The 24,081-nt window shown below is 37.8% G+C and overlaps 3 protein-coding genes and 1 long non-coding RNA gene across 6 annotated transcripts in view; 1 reads left to right on the top strand and 3 right to left on the bottom strand.

Moving 5' to 3' along the window:
• Positions 1–34: 34 nt before the first annotated feature.
• arpc1b (actin related protein 2/3 complex, subunit 1B) lies at positions 35–7,021 on the bottom strand. Its single transcript, XM_051886598.1, has 10 exons — positions 6,790–7,021; positions 6,111–6,190; positions 4,340–4,444; positions 4,027–4,249; positions 2,242–2,349; positions 1,947–2,153; positions 1,785–1,860; positions 1,511–1,707; positions 461–551; positions 35–356 (listed from the first exon to the last, which is right to left on the bottom strand). Exons 2-10 carry the CDS (start codon positions 6,172–6,174, stop codon positions 318–320), a joined length of 1,110 nt encoding a protein of 369 aa, XP_051742558.1. The 5' UTR covers positions 6,175–6,190; positions 6,790–7,021; the 3' UTR covers positions 35–317.
• Positions 7,022–7,260: 239 nt separating this feature from the next.
• On the bottom strand, positions 7,261–11,193 carry arpc1a (actin related protein 2/3 complex, subunit 1A). The gene is made up of 10 exons (XM_051886597.1): positions 10,983–11,193; positions 9,973–10,062; positions 9,765–9,869; positions 9,444–9,666; positions 9,237–9,344; positions 8,919–9,131; positions 8,728–8,803; positions 8,408–8,601; positions 7,772–7,862; positions 7,261–7,663 (listed from the first exon to the last, which is right to left on the bottom strand). Exons 2-10 carry the CDS (start codon positions 10,034–10,036, stop codon positions 7,625–7,627), a joined length of 1,113 nt encoding a protein of 370 aa, XP_051742557.1. The 5' UTR covers positions 10,037–10,062; positions 10,983–11,193; the 3' UTR covers positions 7,261–7,624.
• Positions 11,194–12,001: 808 nt separating this feature from the next.
• Positions 12,002–21,484, bottom strand: LOC127509127 (uncharacterized). The gene is made up of 3 exons (XR_007929151.1): positions 21,396–21,484; positions 13,904–14,114; positions 12,002–13,152 (listed from the first exon to the last, which is right to left on the bottom strand). It is a non-coding gene; the product is annotated as an uncharacterized LOC127509127 (long non-coding RNA).
• Positions 21,485–21,487: 3 nt separating this feature from the next.
• The window catches only part of smurf1 (SMAD specific E3 ubiquitin protein ligase 1), a 44,962-nt gene continuing 42,368 nt past the window's right edge, over positions 21,488–24,081 (top strand). For all 3 annotated transcript variants that reach the window (XM_051887623.1, XM_051887622.1, XM_051887621.1), the window contains exon 1: positions 21,488–21,753. In XM_051887623.1, the coding sequence (XP_051743583.1) occupies positions 21,699–21,753 (55 nt within the window). In that variant the 5' untranslated portion in view covers positions 21,488–21,698. The remainder of the gene's footprint in view (positions 21,754–24,081) is intronic.

The following is a 24,081-nucleotide window of genomic DNA, read 5'->3' as shown; positions in this document are numbered from 1 at the left end:
ACGCAGGAAAACATTCAGCATGTGAAACCCCAGCAAGTAGTCATATTTATTTTATTAGTTTCAACTGCAGTTTATTAAAATCCAATGCAAAGTACCTGCACTAATTAAAGAAAAGCAATTTATGACCAGCATATAAATTCAGTTTTTGGTTCATCCAGAACCAGATTTCTGAATTTTATCAGAATAAAATCCTTAAACTTTTAACACATCAAAACATAATCTTGTAAAAACGTACAGACAAACTGCATTAAAAAGGATAAGCCTATTAAAAAGCAAGCAAATTTGAACTGCAGACATTTTGTTCTGGAGTCTGCTGTCTAGACAATCTTGAGGTCTTTCATTGCAGATTCAAGGGTCTGAAAGAGATTTAAACAGAATTATAATCATCTTAATGCATTTTGACCTCTGCTTACAAACTAAATAATGATTATGAAATGCACAAGAGTTCAACAGGTTTTACCTTTACATCCCAAATAGCCATGCCTCCATCCATACCAGTGGTGCAGAATTTAGCACACTTGGCTTTTCCCCCATTAAGGATTGAGATTTGGCTAAGAAGTGAACAAAAACAAAGCAAAAAGAATTAATATAATATCGTTGTAGATGTATGTTTGATGTTGAAGTGTGTAATTTCAGAGCCACTATTGCCATCAAACGGAATTGCAATCTGTTTATTTGCGCAACCTGACTGGGCGGGGCATTTCAACGTCAGCTTAATCAAAATCACGACTTAACAAGCAGATTGAGTGCTGCAGGGATCATCGATATATACGTCAGGAAAGACACATTTTTGTAGGCCAAAACCCACAAACTAGTTAGCATTTTAGCACTTCCGGGTTGTTTCGTTCCTGAAGTCAATGGGTTTTTTGAATGGGTTTTTGGTCAAATGCCTAAAATAAGGTCTCTAGTTAGAGCTCAAGATATTTTTATGTTTCATTCTGACAACGTAAAGTAGCTACATCAGTAATAACCCCTTGTTATTTGTAAAGCTTTTTACTTGTATTAAAAAGGTGCAAACAGGTTGCTAACAAGGGGCTAAAAGTGGCTACAGAGTCGGGGACATGTAAACTCATCTAGTCTGCTTTTACAGCCTCAATGTGTTTATAATTACACTCTAGCAAACTTTTCTAACTATTCCTTCAGTGTACTTTTTTTTTTTTTTTTTTTAATAAAAACTGAAAGAGTTGTCATAATCTTATTGACGGTGAAGTCATGCAGCCGTGGTGTTGGTTCATTTAGTTTTTTTTTTACTTCTGCGGATTGTATTTAGGCTTCAAAATTCATAAAAGTTGTGTTTATTTATGAAGATTATCATGATGAGCATTACAACATGTTTGTCGTGGGAACCGTGGGCCTACAAAAATACGTCATCACTGGCGTGATTTTGTGGGCGGAACTATTTGTTTGACCGATGAAATACAAGGAGTGTTTAAAACTTGTTTTTAGGGCTGAAGTGGAACAGAAATTACAAATTTGAAGGAACAAGACTAGAAGACAGACAATATAGTACCTGATGCTGTTCTTGTGCACAGACTCAAGGACTGCTTCCTTGCTGTCTGTGGTGGCTTTCTTATCCAAGTTCTGGAAGCGTTCTCTGGCTGTCATGCCCTTCTGAGCACTCTGTTTGGGCACGTCAAGTTTTCCTCCAAAAGACAAGGCTGCATTGTTTGAATCGTAGACAAACAACACAGGGTAGCAGTCATGGCCCTGAAAAGATATGAAAATCAGGGGACAATCTAAATGGATCACCCTGGCATTAAGGTCTGACATTTGAAGATACTTACAGCTGCCACTAGGCTGTTCTCAGTAATGAAAGTCACGCACAGAAGAGGCAAGGTTTCTGAAGTCAGACTGGTGCAGCTGGCAAGATGAACAGAAATAATTGGGTAAATATGATTTTTTAAAGGCAAGTATGTGGAAGGCCAGATTTGAAAGGCAATACTCACACAGCAGTCTTTCCTCCCTCGGCCACTGCCACGGTGCTGTCGTGGCTGGCCCAGGCCACACGATTCCCGCTGTCCGAGAAGCAGACGCCATGCACCCAACCCGAAGAACCAGTAGACTCGAACATGACCTCTCCAAAGGGCATTTTAGAGCCCCATGGTGTTGGAGCAGGCTTCTCTTCTACTTCCTTTATGTAAGCAGAGAAGATCCTGGATGGGCATTTAACAAAACGGGAAGTTCATATAAAGGCCATATTCATAAAATAGACAAAATAATACAGATCAGAATCAACCTAACCTGCATTTAAAGTCACAAGATCCAGCTGCCAAAAGGACGTTATTGGGGTGCCAGTCCAAACAAAGGATTGTGGAGCGGATAGGCTTCTTAATGTGCTTGCACACCCACCTAGAATAATGATAAACTACTTTAAGCTTCTTAGATACACCCAGTAAATAAACATTTTCTGTCCAACAGAAAAATGCCTGTAGAAATCATAAAATGTAGTTCATAATACAACATTTGGTAGTTCTGTTCATCAAACTGAGCAGGAATGTTGATATAACAATCCAACACTGGGACTTTTCATTGTTAGTTGCTGTGGATTCTTCAATGACTCCTTCTTTAGGTTACATAGTTACACCAGTAAGTGAGGACAAGTGGCTGTCTTTATGAGTGAGTCATTGAATCGTTCAATCAACCGATTTGTTCAAAAACATTGGATGCTTCTCAATTAGAAGGCTACAGTCTGCCTCAGCATTAAATGACAGAATGAGAGATGGCTATACATAAATGTTTACGCCTGTGTCACAAAAATACTATTAAAATTAATGGTGGAAAAATACTTTAAATCCTTATATTAACTGAATTCTATTAATGCAAAGTCTGGGGTCTCCCAGTGTTTTACATAATGTATATGTGTAATGCCTTCATCTCCAAAATCATTTTATGTCTTGCATTACACAAAGAAATTGGACCTTAGTGCTGATTCATTTTCCACTATTTTTTGTTGTTGTTGTTGTTGTTGTGTGAATTGGAATATGTGCTAAGGATTGTGGGTGAATGGAGGATACCGAATGAACAATGGCTGCTTTTCAAGGATCTTTCAAATTGTGATGGTCTTTTACAGACCTTGATGATGTGGCGGCCTAAATATGCAGCCTTACTAAAACACAGCCTTCAAACTGAAAAGCACCTACTGCTTCAGTCAGTAATTGAACAAGTGAGTGAGTCATAGAATCATTCACTAAAATGATTAGTTCAAAAACATTGATTCATTCAGCAACTGGCAAGTGACCGTTGCTAAATATGGAAGCACATACTAGCATCTTACTACTTTTACCATATTTTTTTATGGCAGAAATAGTCTATTATGCAGTATCGAATTCAGCATGTATGATTGAATGAGTCATTAAATCATTCACTCAACTGATTATTTAAAAAACAGATTCATTCAGGAAACAAGTGGCTGTATGTATGAGTGAGTTATTCATTTATTTAACTAATTTGTTGAAAAAAATTGATTCATTCAGGAATGAAACAATTGAGTGAGTTATTAAATCATTCGTTCAACCGTTTATTTGTCTATTCTCACTCCTCCAACGAAAATTGTTCCTAAGTAACCGTCAGTATTGTGTCTAAAATGTAAGTTATTCACTATTAACTTTGAACAATTGTACAAAAGCAACATCTCACTCAATCATGCTGTTTGTCTATGATTGCTTGTTGAAATTCAGCTGTTGAAATTCAGACCAGCAGCGCGATTGTGATATACAATACATCGTGTTGAGTAGTCCCTCATAGCTCAATGCTATCACATCACATGATTCAATGTGTAACCTGTAACCCAGCATTGTTGCACATAGAAAATTCTGAAAGTGAAGACTCAGTTGAAATAGATTCAGCGCGGCTGGTGAGTACCAGCATCCTCTGCTGTGCATTTCTAGTCCTATCATTCCAAACACTGCTTTAAACCGAGTCATTTAAAAATAAGAGAGAGCCCATCTGCCTCATAAGTAGATTAACCACCATCAGCTTTGTTCTGCCAGAAGAGGCTCAGTATCATTTCTATTGCCTGATACTCACCAGTCATTTTCCTGCTCAAAATAGCACACTGAGATCAGACGTGAGCCACTGCCCACAGCAAACTTGTTTTCTTTAGGAGACCATTTCACACAGCGGGCGGCACGGTTGATCCTGAGAATGACCAGGGTGGGCTTCCATACATCTCCCTTTAGGGTCCAGACGTACGCATTACGGTCGGTGCCGCAGGTGACGATGCGATTGCTCTCTGGGGCCCAGTCAATGCCTGGTTGAAGAGGAAACGTCTTGGATGACATTGTTTTGTTCACATCAATGCTCTGTGACCGTGTAGGTCAGATTAACCTTCTAAACTTACCAGTAACCTGGCCATTGTGCTCCTTCAGCACATGGATTTTGTTCCAGTTGTTTCCGTCCTTCTTGTAGATATGGACTTCATGGTTATTAGGACACAGTGCTATTTCTAAAGGAGACAGAAATACAAGACAAAAGTATTTGGGCTTGATGGATTGGATAACAGCCTAAATATTTTATAAGTTAGTACTTGTTTGTTTAAAGTTTATTGGTGGCATCACTATACTGAGGTGTAGGGGTGTTTTAACCTAATTATAAAACTTTGAAATGTAAGGCTTGGATTTTTGACTAACATAAAAAATTTAAAAAATCCTATAATCTATCATTAAAATGGACGACATATAGGGACCAATGGGTGGGCTCTTTTGGAGTGGTGAGAGACCTTAATGTTTAATTCACCTTAATAACTGCATTTCAAAAACTCTCTGGAAACCACCCGCAACACCCTAATATTTAATATATTTACATTTTCAGAAAATGTAAAAGTGTAGTTACAAATTCTAAGGAAATGCATTTAATCCTGCAGACAGAGTGTTTCTGCAGAATATTGTTTAAAAGAAAATGGGCCTATCCTAACTTTGACCACTTGAGAACATATACACGCAACAGGAAGTAAGTGCGCAAGTCTGTCCTAGGTCTGAAAATTGCCAAAGCTCACTGCCCTTGACACACACTACATCCACACGATCACGATAAAAACTTTACTTGTGTTTTTACAACACTATGTTGTAAGTGTGTTCCATCGAGTAATAAGAAGTTTTACACACACTTGCTGTCTTCACGCCATCTTGAACGCTTGGTCCAAATAACAGAAACATGTCATGTCGACAAGCGGCCAAGTTCAAAGACTACAAGTATGGCTATTGGGACAGGCCTGATGCTGGATTCAGACACAGCGTCTGTTTCCTGCCACAGCAGATGTGCTCCCACATTTTTCATAGGTGAGCTAGAAAACATGCATGGTTTTAACAGCAGCAGTTAAACCTAAAAGTCTTTCTCAGCCGTCTCGTTTCCCCGCTGTTGCTCTGCGGTCTGCTGAAGACATACGACATCAGCAACAAAGCACCATTCATGGTAAAACAGGAAGTCTGGGGGGAATTAGTCATTACTGCTTCTCTCATCAGCATGGAAAGAAAAGCAGGGCAGCAGCAGTGAAAAGACACAACTTTGACATTTATATTTCTTGCTTTTTTTTAAAAAAGACAGACTGTTTTTAAACTTAATTAAAACATAAAAGTCCTTATTTGGCTTTTCGAGAGCAGCCACACTTAACTTTTAATGTTGTAGGATTCTAACTGGCATTATAAACCACAGAAAACCATAAAAACAAGTGTGCATGCTGCATGTATGTCCATGTACGTATTTGTACTTTTCCAGAAGGATGTGCAGCTTCTTATCCCAAATGCAGGTCTCAGCAGAATAATGTAAACATTCAGTAAAGGGTCTAATGGGCTCTCAAGAGCGAAATGGTGGTTCACATGATAGTTTACAAAAACAAAAATTCAAGTAATATGGGTAGAAAGACCATCTTTGTGAGGAAATGTTAAACATTAGTTCATGAAAATCAAAGTTCACATCCCATAAGTCTCTTTTCAGAAAAAAATCCTCAAAAAGACATACTTGATTCGTGATCAAATGAGCTTTGGAGACAGAATCATTTGTATATTCAGCAATGATGCTCCCACATGATTACACAGTTCAGAGGCTGAAGGATATCTTTAGCCCTAGAGACTGGGAACAGCTCCAAAGATGCTGCAAAGAGTATGAGAACTTACGAGTTCGGTCCTTGTTCCAGGCATGGCAGCTGATAGGTTCAAGAAGAAAACTGTGATAAGCCATGATTAAGTGCTTTTTCCTGCAAATTAAAATTAGAAGTAATCTTAAGATGAAATGGTAAAAACAATGTTTGAGGTAAACCAAATTACTGGTTACAGCATGACTACATACAGCTCGTTCACTTCCGTAGAGACATATCACTAAAATGGAGAACTTTAGAACTTCCTACTAAAACTTTTGACTTCTATCTCTGTAGGTCATACTTGGAAAAAAAGGTTTTTGTCTTTAACAAGCACACATTTTTTCCCTCAATGTTTGTACTAAATTAAAACCAGACCAGAAAGGAATGTGACAAAGCCAGATGCTTAGTTGTCCACTTACAAGAAAAACACATAAAACACCTCTACTATCTTAGTTTCCGTTCAAACATGTAACGGTCCTCTCTGCAGGGGGAGCTTGCAGCAATGAGTTTTAAATGTTAGGTAGACCTGTAAAACATCTTGCTACAGCTAAAGTCACAAAACTTCACTGAAACATACTTCCTAGATGTCATTTTTGCATGTTAGTGCATGTTAGTGAGGTTGCATAAACACCAGCATTCCAAAACTGCAGATTGCTCCACAGCTGAAAAAAATCTTCCAAATTCAGATAAACAAAACCATATGTTTTTCTACTTACCCGGAAAACCGTAAAAATACTGATAGATGTGGGGGGGTTGACAAAGCCTGCAACAGAAGCCTAAGTTCGTGGACTCTGAGCAGTCAACACAAACGCTGGCTTTGCTCTGAATGAACTATTTCCTTGGTCTTTTTTCTCTCCAAATATGCTCTACTTCCCCTTCCCTGTTAGAAACATATAACCACTTCCTTGTGTGGGCGGCTGTCTGCTGATGAGGAGGGTTTTCAGTTTAACTCCCCTTCACATTCTCCTCTGTTGCATTTTTAAGCCCTACATCAACACAGCTGATTTATGATTACTAACAAAAGCAAAACTGTTACGAATGAATCTTTATGTGTGTCTTCTAGTGGAATGAATCTTCTAGTTGCATCTGAAAGCCAAGTTGTTTCCTCTTAGCATGGAAAAGGCAGTCGATCTCAGTGATACAAAGGCATTGAATCAAACAAAATGAGACAACATTCGCAAATGGTGTGTAGTATACGTCATTTATTTCTAGCAGACCATTTACATAAAATTCTCCTTTTAATTTAACTCCTCTCCAGTTTCTCTGGAGAGCCAGAACATCTTGATCAACCGTAACACACTGCTGGGGTGCCAGCTTTGGCATAGATTTTTTTTTCTTAAAAAAACAAACAAAAAGAAAACAAAGATCCTAACCCCCTTTTCCATTAGTGTTTTTTCCATTTTTAAGAGTGTCACACATCAGTTCACACCACTGCTCAGTGCTTTTTTTTTTTTTTTTTATTTAAAAACTTTCAGAAGTGTTATCGGAAATCTCCTTGTTAGTCTTCAAGCTGCATTGCTTGTGCTGTGTCATGCTAGATCGGTGCGAGTTTTACATGATCCGCAGGCCCTGGATTGAAGACTCTAAGGTCTGTGGAAAGAATTAAGCAAACATGGTCATAAATCAGGTTAACTGTGACTTAAGCCATAAAATGGAAGCAAATCTATGGCATAAAAGTTACAAAATACAAATACAAACCTTGAAATCCCATATGGTCATTGCTCCGTCAATTCCCGTAGTGCAGAATTTGCGACAATCTCTTTTGTCTCCTTCATATATAGACACTTGGCTGCAAAGTAAAAATAAAAATTAGAACTCTACACAATTACAAAAAAAACAAAATTAATAATAATTTATATATACAGTTCAAAAGTTTGGAGTCTGTATGACTTTTTAAAATATTTTTGAAAGAAAGTCTCTTATGCTCACCTAGGCTGCATTTATTTGATCAAAACTACAGTAAAACCAGTAATATTGTAAAATAATTACAATTTAAAATAATGGTTTTGTATTGAAATATATTTTAAATGTAATTTATTCTTTTGATAGCAAAGCTGAATTTTCAGCATCATTACAAGAAACATTTCTTATTATCAATGTTGAAAACAGTTGTGCTGCTTAATATTTTTTTGGAAACTGTGATAGTTTTTTTAGAATTATTTTATGAATAGAAAGCTCAAAAGAGCAGCGTTTGAAATATAAATCTTTTCTAAGTCTTTCACTTTTGATCAAATTCATTTTAATTTATTGAATTCATTAAAAAAAAAAAAAAAACCTTACCCCAATCTCTTGAACGGTAATGTTTATATACAATTTTTAAATCATTTGGCCTACGTGATGCTGTTCTGATGCAGGGTTTCTAGAGTGCTATTGCGGTCCTCAGTGGTGGCCCTCTTGTCCATGTTGCGGAAGCGCTCCATGGCAGAAATGTTGCGCTGGATGCTCTGCTTTGGAATGTCCAACTTGGATATGAAGGTCAAGTTTCCACCATCATCAAAACTGAACAGCATAGGGCAGCAGTCGTGACCCTAATGGAAAACACTCTAGATTAGGTCCTGAAAAAGGCAGTCGCCTCTAAAGTACAACAGAACAAACATGTTTCAATCAACAACAAAAAAAAAACAAAAAAAAAAAAAAAAAAAAAAGGATCTTACTGCTGCCACAATGTTGTTCTCAGAAACAAAAGTCACACTCAAAAGGGCAAGGAATTCTGTCTTCAGCTGACTTGGCCTGCAAAACAGAGACATCCTATTAGTCATTAATGAGCATGACATATTACAACCAGGATGGTTTAAAATGTCTACAACAGCAAATCATAAATCATTTTTTTTCTAAACATACTCACGTTGAGCTTATTGTGGGGTCCACTACAGTGACAGTGCTGTCATGGCTGACCCAAGCCAGTCTGTTCCCACTGGCTGAGAAACAGACGCTGTGAACCCATCCTCCACTTCCTGCCCCGCCAAACTCTGCCATCACCTGCCCAAAGGGCATCTTGGACCCCCATGGGGTTGGAGCTGGTTTCTCATCCACCTCCTTGATGTATGCAGAAAATACCCTAAGAAACAAACACACAAATATGATTCAGACAGCTAATAAAAGATTTATTTCTATGCTCAGGGACATTTACAGTGTTAACGAGCTTCAATATACAAAGTCGCACCTGCATTTGAAGTCACATGACCCAGCTGCCAGAAGCACGTTATTTGGATGCCAGTCTAAACTGAGGACAGTTGAACGTATGGGCTTTTTGATGTGTTTACTAACCCACCTAAAAAAAAAAAAAAAAAAAAAAGTTTACATATATATTAGTCACAAGACCTGGAAGGCAATAAAATCAATGAAACCCAATATATCAACTGTGACCTACCAATCATTTTCAGACTCAAAGTAGCAAACGGATATGAGTCGTGCTCCACTCCCCACTGCAAACTTGTTCTCCAGTGGAGACCATTTTACAAACGTGGCAGCACGGTTGATCCTGAGAATAACAAGGGTGGGTTTCCACACGCCGTCCTTTTGACTCCATACATAAGCATTCCGGTCCGCTCCACAAGTCACAATACGATCACTTTTAGGAGCCCAGTCAATGCCTGGAAGAGAACACAAAAACAATGGTTAACAGGCCATTTCAACATAACGTTTGTGAGTAACTTAAGAAATGTAACATTCAGTTTGCAGGGACTTTTACCTGTGATGTGCCCATTGTGTTCTTTTAGTTCTTGAGCTTTCACCCACTGATTTCCACTTTTCTTGTATATATGGACTTCGTGATTGTTTGGACTGATAGCAATTTCTATCGATGAAAAACAAAACATGAGATGAGATGAGGCGTTAGTTCAAAAAAGCATGGATACAGACAACATCTATGGATAAATAGCAACGAAAAGCTTTCTTACGGGTCCTGTCCCGGTTCCATGCGTGGCATGTGATGGGTTCCAACAAAAACTGGTGGAGTGACATTATCTTCAATCAGTTTGTACCTCAGCCTGAAAAGAAACATAACCATATTTGATTGCTAAGCTGTGTTCAAACGGTTTTGATATTTAAATGTATTCATTTGGCATGACAAATGTATGTAGGGTTTCTCACACCGTTGTGCTAGGAGCAGGAAATTAAAGTGGAGCTGGAGCAGAGTGATTACGAAAGCTAGGAGGTGAATCTCTCTCTCTCTCGCTCCAGTCCACTCATACAGGCTGATCCAGTCCGGCTATCACTGCGTGCGTTGCTTAGTGACGTGCAAAGCTTGATGTTTTGGCTTCTTTTTGATCTATTTAGGAATTATATGAACTGGCCAAATTTTAATTGACATTAATTACTTGCTTATTGAACTACTTATTGCGAGTGTGATAAAGTATCACGCTCGCAATCGTGGATAATCATGCACTCTGGATTTAGTTATAAATGGCTTCCTAGTGTCAAAACAACGTAAACCAGCACTGATAAACTGGCAAGCCGAGGCTAAACCACATCAATCAGTCTATGTCCCCAACTACATATGCACTGTATTGTTTGTAATCATATACTGAAGCAAAAATCGCCTGCTCAACCGGCAAAACCAGATGACGGCTGTCAGTTCCCGGTTTCAGGGTGTGGGTGAGGCAGAAGATCAATATCTGATGCCGTGGGCTTCTGTTCGGGAGCTGTCTGCCTGCTACATTAGCCGAAAGCTAACGCGAAAAACAGATTTAATTCAAGTAAAATTTCATAGAATTCGGGAATAAAGACTCCAGGATGAAAGATAAAAGTCTGTAGCACCTTACATAACTGTAAACACTGTCATAATCCCAGCGAAGTTACACAAATGTTCGCGGTCTGTAAAATTTGAGGATCAGGAAGGCCTTGCTCAAGATGCCGGTTCAGTCCGCTCCCTGCTGTCGGGAAAAGGCATGACACGGGCCTCATTTACCTGAAACGATGTTCCGCTTCTTGTGGTAATATTTGTAAGGATGTTCGCTCTCGGTTGTTCAGCTGGTGGACGGACTTGAATTCGCGGACTCTGGACAGTCGACACGAATTCACTCCGACTGCTCTCTCGCTCCCTGATTTCGGCCTGTCAAGGAATCCAGGAAATGGCACACAGCTCAGCGCGCATGCGTACGCACGGCAGAACGGTGGGCGTGTCCGTGTGCACTCATAGCGAAGTCATTCAGAAGACAATGGTGAGGGCAGGGAGTGTACGAGCAGGCCAGGAGTGTGCAACTTTTGATCTAAGACGGGTTCAGGTTAATCTTATTATTATGTCTCTGATAAGGACTAGTCCTTTTATATCTGTGCAATATTACAATGTCGTTTTCTGTGCATTTTTTTTTGTTCAAAATATGACCTCTCTCTCTTAAAAGTCCTTTTCTTGTACATTGAACAATTCTAAAGAGCAAAGGCCACATAAGTTGTCAGCAGAAACTGTGCAAAATTCCAAAATATTAGATATACATACACATAAAAAATGTTGGGTTAAAAACAACCCAAGTTGGGCTGAAAATGGACAAACCCAGGAATGGGTTGTTTCAACCCAGCGGTTGGGTTAAATGTTTGCCCAACCTGCTGGGTAGTTTTATTTAACTCAACTGTTTAAAAACACTGTACTACTTGCTTAAAATGAACCCAATGTATGTTGGAAATCAACATTTATTAATATGTTTAATAAATTAACATTTATTAATAAGTTTAATGAATAATAATTCAACAATTAACATTTATTACATTTCTTATGTAAGCAATAAGGTGCGAGATAAGGTCTCCGCTTTGCGTCGTGCCTAACAACGCCCTTCAGCCGTGACTTATTCACAATACAGCACTAGCTTTGAGTACCTTATTGCTTTTGTAAAACAGTTACCACATAATACAAATATTAAAGCCAAAAATATGTATCAATGCAACTTTGATGAAGCAACTTTCCCTAAAGCCTTCATTCTGCTGGAAAAAATAGTCCCTGACCGTGAACAGCAACAGAAGTTACATTATTACGCCATTAGATGGCGGCAAAGACTGTCTTTATGAATGTGTCAGTCAGTAGCGAAGACTTTTACATTGAAAAGACTGAATTGTTGTGAACACAAAACAAGACGCTACTGACAAATACTTTGACTAGCGCTGTCAGTCACGGGAAAACCCCTTAACTGTTAAAAGGACAGGATAATACATCAGATATTTAAACAGATTTTTTATTAGGAACAAAGGACTGACCTGAAGGAAAGTGCTAAATCTGAATGCAGGTAATAAGCTCGCTCACTCGATCTCTTTCTCACAACACTCTTCTACATAATACAGTAAGCTTCAATGCACAATATCAACTGAGAACATACAGTTTACGTTGCTAAGAGTGGTTGCTAAGGGTGTTGTGTAGTGATACACAGAACCATTCGGTGAATCGTAAATAAAACACAGCTATTGACCAATCAGAATCAAGGACAGGAACTAACCATTTTATAATAATAAACATTCACCTTTTGTTTATTATTGTTGCCTCTAGTAATTATGTGTCTGATTTTTAATTTCCAACCCATTTTGTGTTCATTTTAAGCCAGCCATATAGTAATTTTAAACAATAGTTGGGTTAAAAAAAACTACCCAGCAGGTTGGTCAAACATTTAACCCAGCTGCTGGGTTAAAACAACCCAATTGCTGGGTTTGTCCATTTTTAACCCAACTTGGGTTGTTTTAACCCGGCATTTTTAGAGTGCACAAATGCTTATGAATTGAAGTTCAAAAGTTTGGAGTCAGTAAAAAGTTTTTTTTTGTTTTGTTTTTTTTTGTTTTTTTTTTAAGAAATACAATATAATACTTATATTAAGTAAGGATGCATTTAATTGATCAAAAGTAAAGACTTACATTATTACAAAAGATTTCTATTTCATACAAAACACAATTTCATACACAAGTGGGGCCAAAGCTCTGCTGTTACAGTCTCTTGAAGATCTTCCTGCTCACTATTGTTCTTAAAGCCATTGTCCAGCTGGATCTCCATTTCATTCAAGTCTGACTCCATTTTGTTCTTGGTCCTCAAAGCTTCAGCATGACCTCTGACCTCTTTCTCCAGACAAGTTTAGAAGAACTCTAGTGTACTTTGATGTTGTTTCCTTTACAGATGCAAAAAAAAACAAAAAAACATTGATGTTGAAAAAAAAACTTTTCAGCAGATAAATTGAGAAACTCACATTGACATTTAGTTCAATTGTCACTCATATTATATAATGTTTGTATAAGGAGTTTCTAAATTCTCTGAGAGCCTGCAATACCAGAAATTACCTTTTCATCTCTCTTAACAGTTTCCGAGGAAACTCCTCATAAGCAGTCCTGAGATTGTTTATCTGTGTCATCTAGAAACAGCATTACTTCTGAGAGCTTGCAAGGTTTTTCTGCAACTGCTCTTTTTAGAACTGGCGCTGCTGCATGGGACTGACATCTATAAACATTTCAATCACTTTCATAATGTAAATATACCTCCCCCTCAAAAATGCACAGCCATTAACTTCAACAGATAATGTTGAGATCTTCAAGTCTGTGCTTCTTGTCCTTCTTGGTTGTTATCTTGGATGTTCTTTTTCTAGTGATAACAGCTTCAATTATTGACCAGTAATGGCTGGCTTTCTTTACCTGCTGAAGCTTCTCTAGATCTTTCTTTTCCTTCTGGGCCTTGGCAATGCTTTGATCCAGGCCCTAGAGCCACAGCAGGTATTTTGGAGCCAATAAACTGAATAATTTCAGATCATTATGTTACTTTATTTTAATTTGTCAATCAGTAACATGTGTTTGCTTGATTTCACACATGATAACAGATGTGTGGGGAATTTACAGCCATATTTTAGTGAAATCCTTGATTGCTTTCACCTGTTTTTCCTTCTCTAGCTTTGCCAGAGTCGATTCCTAGCCTTCCAAGTCCCTTCTCAGGTCCATTAGTTTGCTCGTTTTAGCACTTCAAGCATTGGCAGCCCTCTTCTCCTACTCTAACGGCTCTTTCATATCTGTTCTTTCATGCTGATATTCTGCTTCTTCAGCTGGTTCATCACCGCTCCTCAGCTTCTGCAAGTGTATTTTGTTCCTAAGGGTGTAAAAATGCAATTCATTTACATTAAAAATGAAAACCACACAGACACAGTCATGTACTCTTTTCTCTGCATAACGCTTTTCTTTGGAAAGAGTGATACACAAAATTTCAGTTGTTTTCTCCAGAGCAGCTCACAGCTTCTCTTTTTTGGTCTTTATCTTGTTCTCTTGGAGAGCCACTTTGAGCAAAGTTTTACCCTGAAACTAAAACACTGCAGTTAAGAAAAGGATAGAAAGGAATGACTTCAAGAAGTATATTTTACCACCGTGTTTGAGCTGAAAGAATTTTCTCACATTTCTCTCATTGGCAATGAGGCCATTTCTGAAATAGGGAGAGACAAGGGGTTAATATCTATAATGGATTTCATGTAGTTTTTTGTCTTGTCTTTTTTGTATGCCTTACTTGAAAGAGAGCTACTGTTTAACAAGGACAGCTTCTGCTTAAACTACTTAGGTCTGTTAGGAAAGCCTTTTTGGGAAATGCAGATTCCCTTTAGGACACTGTTACATGCCAGTTGCCAGGTGCAGGATTAAGAGTGCATCGCAAACAACACAAGAGTGTATACTGAAATAATAACAATCTGTGCTGCTTAATGGATGTGCATTGGTGAATGTATTTGAATATATATATACAGTATATATATATATATATATATATATATATATATACACTGCTAAAAAAAATTAAAGGAACACTTTGGAAACACATCAGATCTCAATGGGGAAAAATATCTGGATATCTATACTGATATGGACTGGGTAATGAGTTAGGAACGAAAGGATGCCACATCGTTTGACGGAAATGAAAATTATCAACCTACAGAGGACTGAATTCAAAGACACCCTGAAAATCAAAGTGAAAAAAGGCTAGTCAATTTTGCTGAAATTTCATTGCAGCAACTCAAAATGTTACTCAGTAGTTTGTATGGCCCCCACGTGTTTGTATGCATGCCTGACAGTGTCCTAATAAGACGACGGATGGTGTCCTGGGGTATTTCCTCCCAGATCTGGACCAGGGCAACACTGAGCTCCTGGACAGTCTGAGGTGCAACCTGGCAGCATCGGATTGACCGAAACATAATGTCACAGAGGTGTTCTATTGGATTTAGGTCAGGCGATCGTGGGGGACATTCAATGGTATCAATTCCTTCATCCTCCAGGAACTGCCTGCATACTCTCACCACATGAGGCTGGGCATTGTTGTGCACCAGGAGGAACCCAGGACCCACTGCACCAGCGTAGGGTCTGACAATGGGTCCAAGGATTTCATCCCGATACCTAATGGCAGTCAGGGTGCCATTGTCTAGCCTGTAGAGGTCTGTGCGTCCCTCTATGGATATGCCTCCTCAGACCATCACTGACCCACCACCAAACCGGTCATGCTGAACGATGTTACAGGCAGCATAACGTTCTCCATGGCTTCTCCAGAACCTTTCACATCAGTCACATGCTCTGGGTGAACCTGCTTTCATCTGAAAAGCACAGGGCGCCAGTGGCGGACCTGCCAATTCTGGTGTTCAATGGCAAATGCCAATCGAGCTCCATGGTGCTGGGCAGTGAGCACAGGGCCCACTAGAGGACATCGGGCCCTTGGGCCACCCTCATGAAGTCTGTTTCTGATTGTTTGGTCAGAGATATTCACACCAGTGACCTGCTGGAGGTCATTCTGTAGGGCTCTGGCAGTGCTCATCCTGTTCCTCCTTGCACAAAGGAGTAGATACCGGTCCTGCCGATGGGCTAAGGACCTTCTACGGCCCTGTCCAGCTCTCTGCCTGTCTCCTGGAATCTCCTCCATGCTTTTGAGGTGTCAGAATACACAGTGCATCACAGTTTGTTGCGTATGGGGCTGCATAGCCGCAGACTAGTTAGGGTGCCCATGCTGACCCCTTCAGGGGTCTAGTGGAGTCCTGCCTTGATGGGTTAGGGCTGTTTTAACCCAGCAAAAGGGGGACCAACACAATATTAGGAAGATGGTCATAATCGGTATATAAAATAATATATATATAATATTTGGTGTGACCACCCTTTGCGTTTAAAACAGCTTTTGTCCAGGTACACTTGTGCATCGTTTTTCAGGTAGCTTTGGAGGCAGGTCTCTTAAAATGTCTTGGAGACACGGCCACAGTTCTCCTGGATTTAGTTTGTCTCAGTTTCATCTGTTTCTTCATGTAATCACAGACAGATTCAATGATGGTGAGATCAGATCTCTGTGTTTAGTACCGGCTGTTGTCAGATTGCTTGTGCTTATAAAAATTTCACTGGATTGTTACAATTATTAACAGAAAATGAATAACTTGCTTATAAACCTACTAAAATACTAACGTGCCTAAGACTTTTGCACAGTACTGTATATATATATATATATATATATATATATATATATATATATATATACTGCAGTTAGTAACGTTTTCTATTACATTGATTTGATTATCAGATTGATTTGAATAGAATAATCCTGTAGTATATTTATATAAAAATGCAAAGAGAAAGAAAATTTACTCCACTCTGTTATCAACAATGTGAAGTGCATTAAACATACACCAGGCTTTCTCAGACTGGGGTTTGTGTAACAGCAGGGGGTTTGGACAATGATGAAAAGCTAATTATCAATTATATCTTAACAACGTTAAATTAAATGAAAACTTGTTTATGCTGTGACCAGTTTTTAATGTAACTAATTAGTGCCTAACTAGTGGCCTTTCTTGTCTGTGCAATTCCACAAAACCGGAAAACTTTCTAATTTACTGCCATTTTGTGAATATCAAGTAATCACGTAATCAATAAAAAAGTATTTTAACAAGTATTTAATTTTAGGAATGTGATTATGTAATCCAGATTACATATCGGGTAATTTAATGGCTGAACTCCTATATGTGTAAGTAAATAAATAAATCCTGATTTATATAGCACATTTTAAATCCTTTTGTTTACAAACACAGAGGACATTCATTAAAAGACAAAGTAAAAGTAAAAAAAGAGATAGAAGTAATTAATAAATATGAATAAAATTCAAAAATAAGATAAATGAATAAAATGCAAAACATGGATGTAAATGAACTGATTGTTTATTTGGCACACTGCAATGTGGTCATCAGTTTATTCAGCTCCCCTGTTGGGGCCAAAGCCTGAGAAAATATCAACTTAAACAAGTGCATGTTTTGGAGGGATATTGTTATACTTACAGGTGACTAGTATATAGAAAGCTGAAACAGTCTGGAAGGAAGAGGCCCTTTTTTTTGCCCTTGGTGCAGCTTCCTCTGCTTTGAAGAGCTGAGCCAAAAGAGGCATGGAGGACTGCAACAGGCCCACCACTGTTTCATTCAGTGGATCTTTGTTTTTAGCTATCCTGCAATGTTGTGTCCCACATGGGATTCTTTTTCTTTGACAATCTAGCAACAACATAGAAATATTTCTTTCCTGGATACAGTTCCAGCATAATGAACCAGCTCAAAATAAGTCTTGGGAACTTTGTTTCATCCTTTTGGCTTTAGAAAGTTGCCAGACTTGCCCAGGTTATTGTCACACAGAGCAGCTTTGAAGGTCCTAAAATAGTGTATGACAATAATCAGTCACCTCTCAAAGTTTTCACCAACCAGATTAGAAATGGATTCAGATAAATGGTCTCTTGAATAAATATGACATGGTGATTCAGAACTAACTTGAGGAGATACTGCTTTAATGCATTTGCAAGCTTTGTATGCTGTTTCCTTTGTGTTAGGAGAAGAAAGGACAAGATGGAAAAGAGTTGTTGTTCCTGGTGGTTTTAGCATTGCTAAAGCCTTTAGGACAGGGAAGAATATGAATGGTTCAGTTTAAACCCTTGACTTATAGAACAGGGTGTGTTGTTCCACAGAGAGGACATCAAAACTACTTGCTTGCCTTGAAATTTGAATCTGACTTCTCTCTAGTGGCACCCACACTGGCAAAGTACTGCATGACCTTTTTGGTGTTCTTGGTCTTGCCAGCACCAATTTCCCCACTAGGAATATGTGATATTTTAAAGCTCATCACTCTTCTCCACACAGAGCGGTGATATTATTGCTGTCTTAGAGCTGGTTTCACAGTTGGTTTTTATTATTAATTAATATGAATCTAATTTCATCAGTTTTTGAAATCACAGCAGTCACAGTTGGATAAAGGAAACACAGCATGCTTAAAGGGATAGTTCACCTAAAAATGAAAAATCTGTCATCACTCACTCACTCAAAGTTGTTCCAAACCTGTATAAATTTCTTTGTTCTGCTGAACACAAAGAAAGATATTTTGAAGAAAGATTGTAACCAAGCTGTTTTGGAGCACCATTGACTGGAAAAAATGCTATGGAAGTCAATAGTGCCTCATAACAGTTCAGTTTCCCGCATTCTTCAAAATATCTTCCTTTGTGATCAACAGAACAAAGAAATTCATACAGGTTTGGAACAATATGAGGGTAAGTAAATGATGACAGAATTTTCATTTTTGGGTGAACTATCCTTTTAACACCTAGAAATTCTATGTGGCTGAATATAAAAATAATAAGGATGTCTTTATTCAATATACATTGCAAAGAAAATCATAATTTTTGTCTTTTTTCTAGTCCAAATATCTTAACATATACTTAAAATGTGCTAAGAAATAAAACTGCATAAGATTAAGTTTATTTTTATTACCCTTATTTGCAAATTGTGTCTTCTTGTTTTGAGTATAAAAAAAGAAGTTACAATAGGTCAATGATTAAATAATTTGTAAATATAGCCTATTTTTTTTTTTTATCAGTTAGAAACGATTTTTAGATTTGCATTCATGACTTTATTACCAGTGATTAAATATAGATTTTATCTAGAAATCTATATTTATATTATTTTTCTATTGATTAAAAAAGTGGATGAGTTGACCAACTGAGTTATTTATTATTTTATAATTTATTATAACATACATCATCTAATAAAATGATTTCGTTAGATGATATGATTTTTTTATTATTATTTGCACCACTCTCACAACACTTAGGCCTATGTATAAACACAAGCTTGTGTGAACATGAGGGATTCATTAATAAGAGTGTTAACTCAAAGCTGTGAACACACACATGCTGCTGGATACACAGAAGCTGTTCCTGTCAACTACATACATTAATTAGGTATCCAAACTCTGTAGTAGGCTATATTCTGAGATGGCTAGATCACTGGCAGTGGCGTAGGGGACGGACACAAGGCACGCACAATCGGAACACGATGTCTACCGTTGGGGACTCCCAACAACCACACAACCCCACCCAGCAATCTCTACCTGCACGCAATCTCTATCGAGGGGGAACCCCTGAAAGGGTGTGAATTTATTCAAACACTTTCATTCAATTCCTTTTCTGCTCCATCAGTTGTTCAGTCAGTTAATAGATCTTTTCTTTTAGTTTCAGAGGCTTTGTCTGTTTCAGTTGGCAATCAATCAATTCCTGCATTTATCACATGACCAAGAGATGGCAGAAGTGAGCTACATCAACATCTCAACTAAGTGAGTAAATTAGGTCGATAAGCTGTCTATCCACTGAATGTGTTTGCATTATTTCATATTTGGGGTAGTTTACAGTACATGTACCACATTCTAAAACATTCTCTCGTATATAATTAGTTGTGAATGTAGTTAGCCTTCCTTGATGACTGTTGCTCAGTTCAGGCATTTAAAGGGATATTTCACACAAAAATGAAAATTCTGTCATCATTTACTAACCCTCAGGTTGTTCCAAACCTGTATGAATTTCTTTGTTCTGTTGAACACAAAGAAGATATTTTGAAGAATGTGGGAAACTGAACAGTTCTGGTGCACCATTGACTTCCATATTATTATTTTTTTTCGGAAGTCAATGGTGCCCCAAAGCGAACTGGTTACAAACTTTCTTCAAAATATCTTCCTTTGTGTTCAGCAGAACAAATAATTTCATACAGGTTTGGAACAGCTTGAGGGTGAGTAAATGATGACAGAATTTTCATTTTTGGGTGAACTATCCCTTTAATTATAAGCCCTAGTGTAGCAATCACTCTCTAAAATCCAAACCACACAAATGCTACCACAGCTAATACTAAAGCTTGCAATTTAAGTTTTAACTAAAATTAAATTTTACTCAAATTAAAGTAATAGAACCTTAAAACTAGAAATGTCAGGCGCTTCATATATAGAACCTCTTAGGGATTCTCATCATGGGATAATTTTTTGGATTTAGTTTTAATTGATTTCATAAAATATAAATATTATAATATGTAAATATAAAATAAAATATTATGACTTAAGCATCTTTAGCACTAAAATTAACCATTAAACGTAAGTATTATGCTAAGTTTTAAGGCATGAAGTGTTCTTTAAATTGAATCAAGAATCCTAGGGTTCTATATGGAAACCCACTGAATCTTTTTTTCCCTGAGAGTATCATTAATATAGTTTCAATATATTAGTTTTAATCGCCTGTAGTCACATTGGATTTTCAAAACGAGCAATATTTTTTGATCAATATCTGCACGAGCTCCAAAGTGTCAAGACATGCCATAATTACAAGATGTCCTTAAGAATCGATCAAGAATGTTTCTATTTATTCAACATGTTCATTTTTGAATTGTGCATCATTAAACCACACTGCATCCCACACAATGAACTGATTAATTGCGTTAATATGTATTTGTTTCCATTTTAATGAGTCTTCAGATCAAAAACATTTCATTATAATGCCAAGAGCACAATGCCTTTCTTCTCATTAAAGTGGTGATGGATTGAAAAAGGCCAGTGTGTGGCCTGCCTCCCTCATTAGCCTGCTGTTTATGTGGATTGGCTTTTCTTCCGCACAACACTATTAAATGGCTCTATTGTTTCCAGTTGCTAAAGTCCTCAAATCCAATCCTTTTCCCCAATTGCTCAGACCAACCGCATTTGCTTCTACCATATGACAACTATCAAGCCACAATTAATGCATTCAGAATCATGCAAATTTAATGTAAATCATCTGCATTCATCATCTGGTTAGCCTATTTATTACAAGCCAAAACAAAAACCTCTTACCAAATGCTAATCTATGCACTTAAACTATTACTGGATGCAACAAAATGACCTTTATCTATCTATCTATCTATCTATCTATCTATCTGTCTGTCTGTCCTCTATCTATCTTCTTCATTAAAAATGTAAACATTAATTAAAATAATTTTAATGACATCTTTTAAAAAATTGCCAACGTACATTTTTTCATAAAGTAATTCAGCTTTGGACATAATCAGAACGCACATGACTAATATCCTTTTACATCACATACCACAAACGCGCCGCCAGCGCCATGCGGAAGAGCGCGCGCACGCCCAAGCGCGAGTACGTGCACGTACAGCTGTACTAACGTGATGTCAGAACGCCGTTGAGCTCAAAAAAATGTTAGCCTGTGTTGTTAAGTCTGAAAGCTACAGGGGATTTGCCAGACGGAAATAATACCGTTTTATCGCCTAGAAACACATGCACAGCCCACATATTAGCGTAGCGCGTTTTTATACGTTTTTATATCCGCTTGAAGCGAGCGTCTTGGGTTTATCCTGAGAGAAAGTTGGTTGGTTATTTTGTGGGAGTGATGTCGAATCCTGGGACTCGAAGGAACGGGTCAAGCATCAAAATCCGACTGACAGGTAAAACGCCGACAAATAAGCTCTTTTGTCGTTTTAATTGAATCATTACGGAGTTAATTATCATTTCATACTTCTAGTTACGTTCTTATCGCTGTGTATTTGTCGCTCATGTGTGTGTGGAAGGCTAAGCGGCTGACTATCCTGCTAGCTTCTGCTGGGGCGAGTTGCAGCAGCCTGGCTCTTCATGCTAAACGCATGCTAAGACGATAAGCAGTCTTTCATTTAATCAAAATCTCTATAAACAGCATAATAGTCCATGGACATGTTTTATTTTCACTTATGTGAGCGTTATCAGCCGAAAGCAGCTTCCCGTGCATGGTTTGTTAGGTTGGATTAGTCATAAATCAGCTGAGTATTAACCGGATGAAGGAAGCAGAGGCAGCTGTTTTCTTGGTTCCCATCATCTGGATGGCTGTGTCTCCGTAATATATTAAGATATTAAGACTACCATTTGTGGCAGACTATTTGTGTTGTGTCTTTGCTTATTATGTTTGCTCAGTGAAGCAAGTTAACAAAGGGTTACAGTGCTTGATCTTTAAATGCTAAGAAACCGTTTCACAATCGACCGATGGGGTTTTCTTGGGGATGTTTTTCCCTACTATTTTGAAATCGCTCCTTGCTTGGAAATGAACAGGATATGATTGATGCATACTGATCTCCATGATATCATCACAGACATGGTGACAGTGCCCTGAAGGATTGGATTTACATTTGTCTCTGTAAATCAAATCTACTGTTGACATATCAGTGCCCTTAAAGTTTGTGGAATAGACAGATTAGTAAATGCAAAAATGCAAGGTTATGTGCTTTATATCGTATTATAGACTCAAAATAGACAAGGTTACACATATTTTTCTTTTTTATATCTTTGGATACACTTTACAACAAGGTCCCATTGGTTAATGTTAGTTAATGCATTAACTACCATTACCCAACAATACATTTGTTACAGTATTTGTTAATGTTAGTTAATAAAATACAACCATTTAATGTTAATGTTAGCTCAGGTTCAAATATTAACAGATATGACTTTAGATTTTAATTATGTATTTGTAAATGTTGAAATTAACATTAACTAAGATTAATAAATACTTTGTTGTTAGTTCATGTTAATGTAGTTAACTTGTGTCAAATGAAATTGTGAAGTGTTACTGCGCTTTCCATTCTTTCCTGTTGACCATTGATGTATGCCAAGTTTTAGTTGGACATAATGTTGTTGTTGTTTTTTTACATCTCCCATGACCCATTTTTTTATCTAGAACTATTTTGACATCAAGCTCAACATTGTACATGTACAATGAACTACTTTGATGGAGGTGATGACAACACCATATAAAGACATTTTGTTCCTGAATGAGCTGGTCTTTATTTTACGCAGATGTGTTTGTGTCTCCTCTGTGGCCACTTGAGAGTTTGTTTGTGGAAGAGATGTCCACAGCAGAGGTGGAGAGCTTTCGGGCTGCAGACAAACCCAGCGCCTCCAGCTGTGCTGCTCTCCCCCCTGGGCCCATGAAAGGAATTCTAATTGGACAAGGAATGTCTGTCTCATGAAACAATGAGTGTTGAATCTCTTCAATGGCTGCTTCACTGTTTAGTCTCGCAGGGCGTTTAAACCCAGAGGATTTGGGTAACCGAAAAAAGCTTGCGAGATTTTTATCTGTATGATAATCATCAGTAGATGCAGCAGTGCTCCCTTTAGGCGGTTGGGTGAGAGAACATTACTTTTCAGTTTTATTCTAAGCATCTTGTGTTTGCTGGTATGTTTTCGGCTGTTTCACGTAATGGTTTTCAAACTGATATATCATTTAGTTTGTGTAAATGAGAGAGAACTTCATCTATACTTGTTTATAGACAGTAGCTACCTAAACATTTAGCAAGTGAGGGAATTGTAAGCAATTTAATGATTCTGGTTCCTCAATGATTTCATTAAAGGGATAGTTCATGTACTTAAACTCATGTTGTTCCAACCCTGTATATGACTTTCTTTCATCTGTGGAACATAAAATATATTTTGAGAAATGTCATTGGGCTCCAGTGTAGTTCGGTTCCCACTCTAGAAAGTCATACATGTAGAAAGTTCGAAATGACATAAAGATTCTGGCATCATTTACTCGCCCTTGTTGGACTTTTAGGAAATGAGCGAGCTGATGCAGCTGTAAAGGAGGCTTTTAATCAGGAAGTAAATGAATGTCAAATTCCTCCCTCAGATATCAGACATATTATTAATCCTTATATATTAAATAAGTGGCAAGAAGAATGGGATATGTGCACAAATAATAAATTACATGAAATCCATCCAGAAATCTCAGACTTTTAATCTCCCTAAAA

The sequence above is a fragment of the Ctenopharyngodon idella genome, chromosome 3 (assembly GCF_019924925.1).
Source record: "Ctenopharyngodon idella isolate HZGC_01 chromosome 3, HZGC01, whole genome shotgun sequence".
Taxonomy (NCBI): Eukaryota; Metazoa; Chordata; class Actinopteri; order Cypriniformes; family Xenocyprididae; genus Ctenopharyngodon; species Ctenopharyngodon idella.
Note: the sequence above shows the minus strand (reverse complement) of the source record. Positions and strands in the feature narration are given on the sequence as shown.

Bases quoted from the DNA above. Each gene is read 5' to 3' on its own strand.
- arpc1b (XM_051886598.1), bottom strand. From the start codon at position 6,174: ATGGCTTATCACAGTTTTCTTCTTGAACCTATCAGCTGCCATGCCTGG. The intron at 4,250-4,339 runs GTAAGTTTAGAA...CTCTTCAACCAG, and splicing joins GCACAATGGCCAGGTTACTG to GCATTGACTGGGCCCCAGAG. The intron at 2,154-2,241 runs GTTAGGTTGATT...ATGCCCATCCAG, and splicing joins TCTTGTGACTTTAAATGCAG to GATCTTCTCTGCTTACATAA.
- arpc1a (XM_051886597.1), bottom strand. From the start codon at position 10,036: ATGTCACTCCACCAGTTTTTGTTGGAACCCATCACATGCCACGCATGG. The intron at 8,804-8,918 runs GTGAGTATGTTT...TCTGTTTTGCAG, and splicing joins GACCCCACAATAAGCTCAAC to GCCAAGTCAGCTGAAGACAG. The intron at 7,863-8,407 runs GTAGGCCAAATG...TTTACTTTGCAG, and splicing joins CTGCATCAGAACAGCATCAC to CCAAGTGTCTATATATGAAG.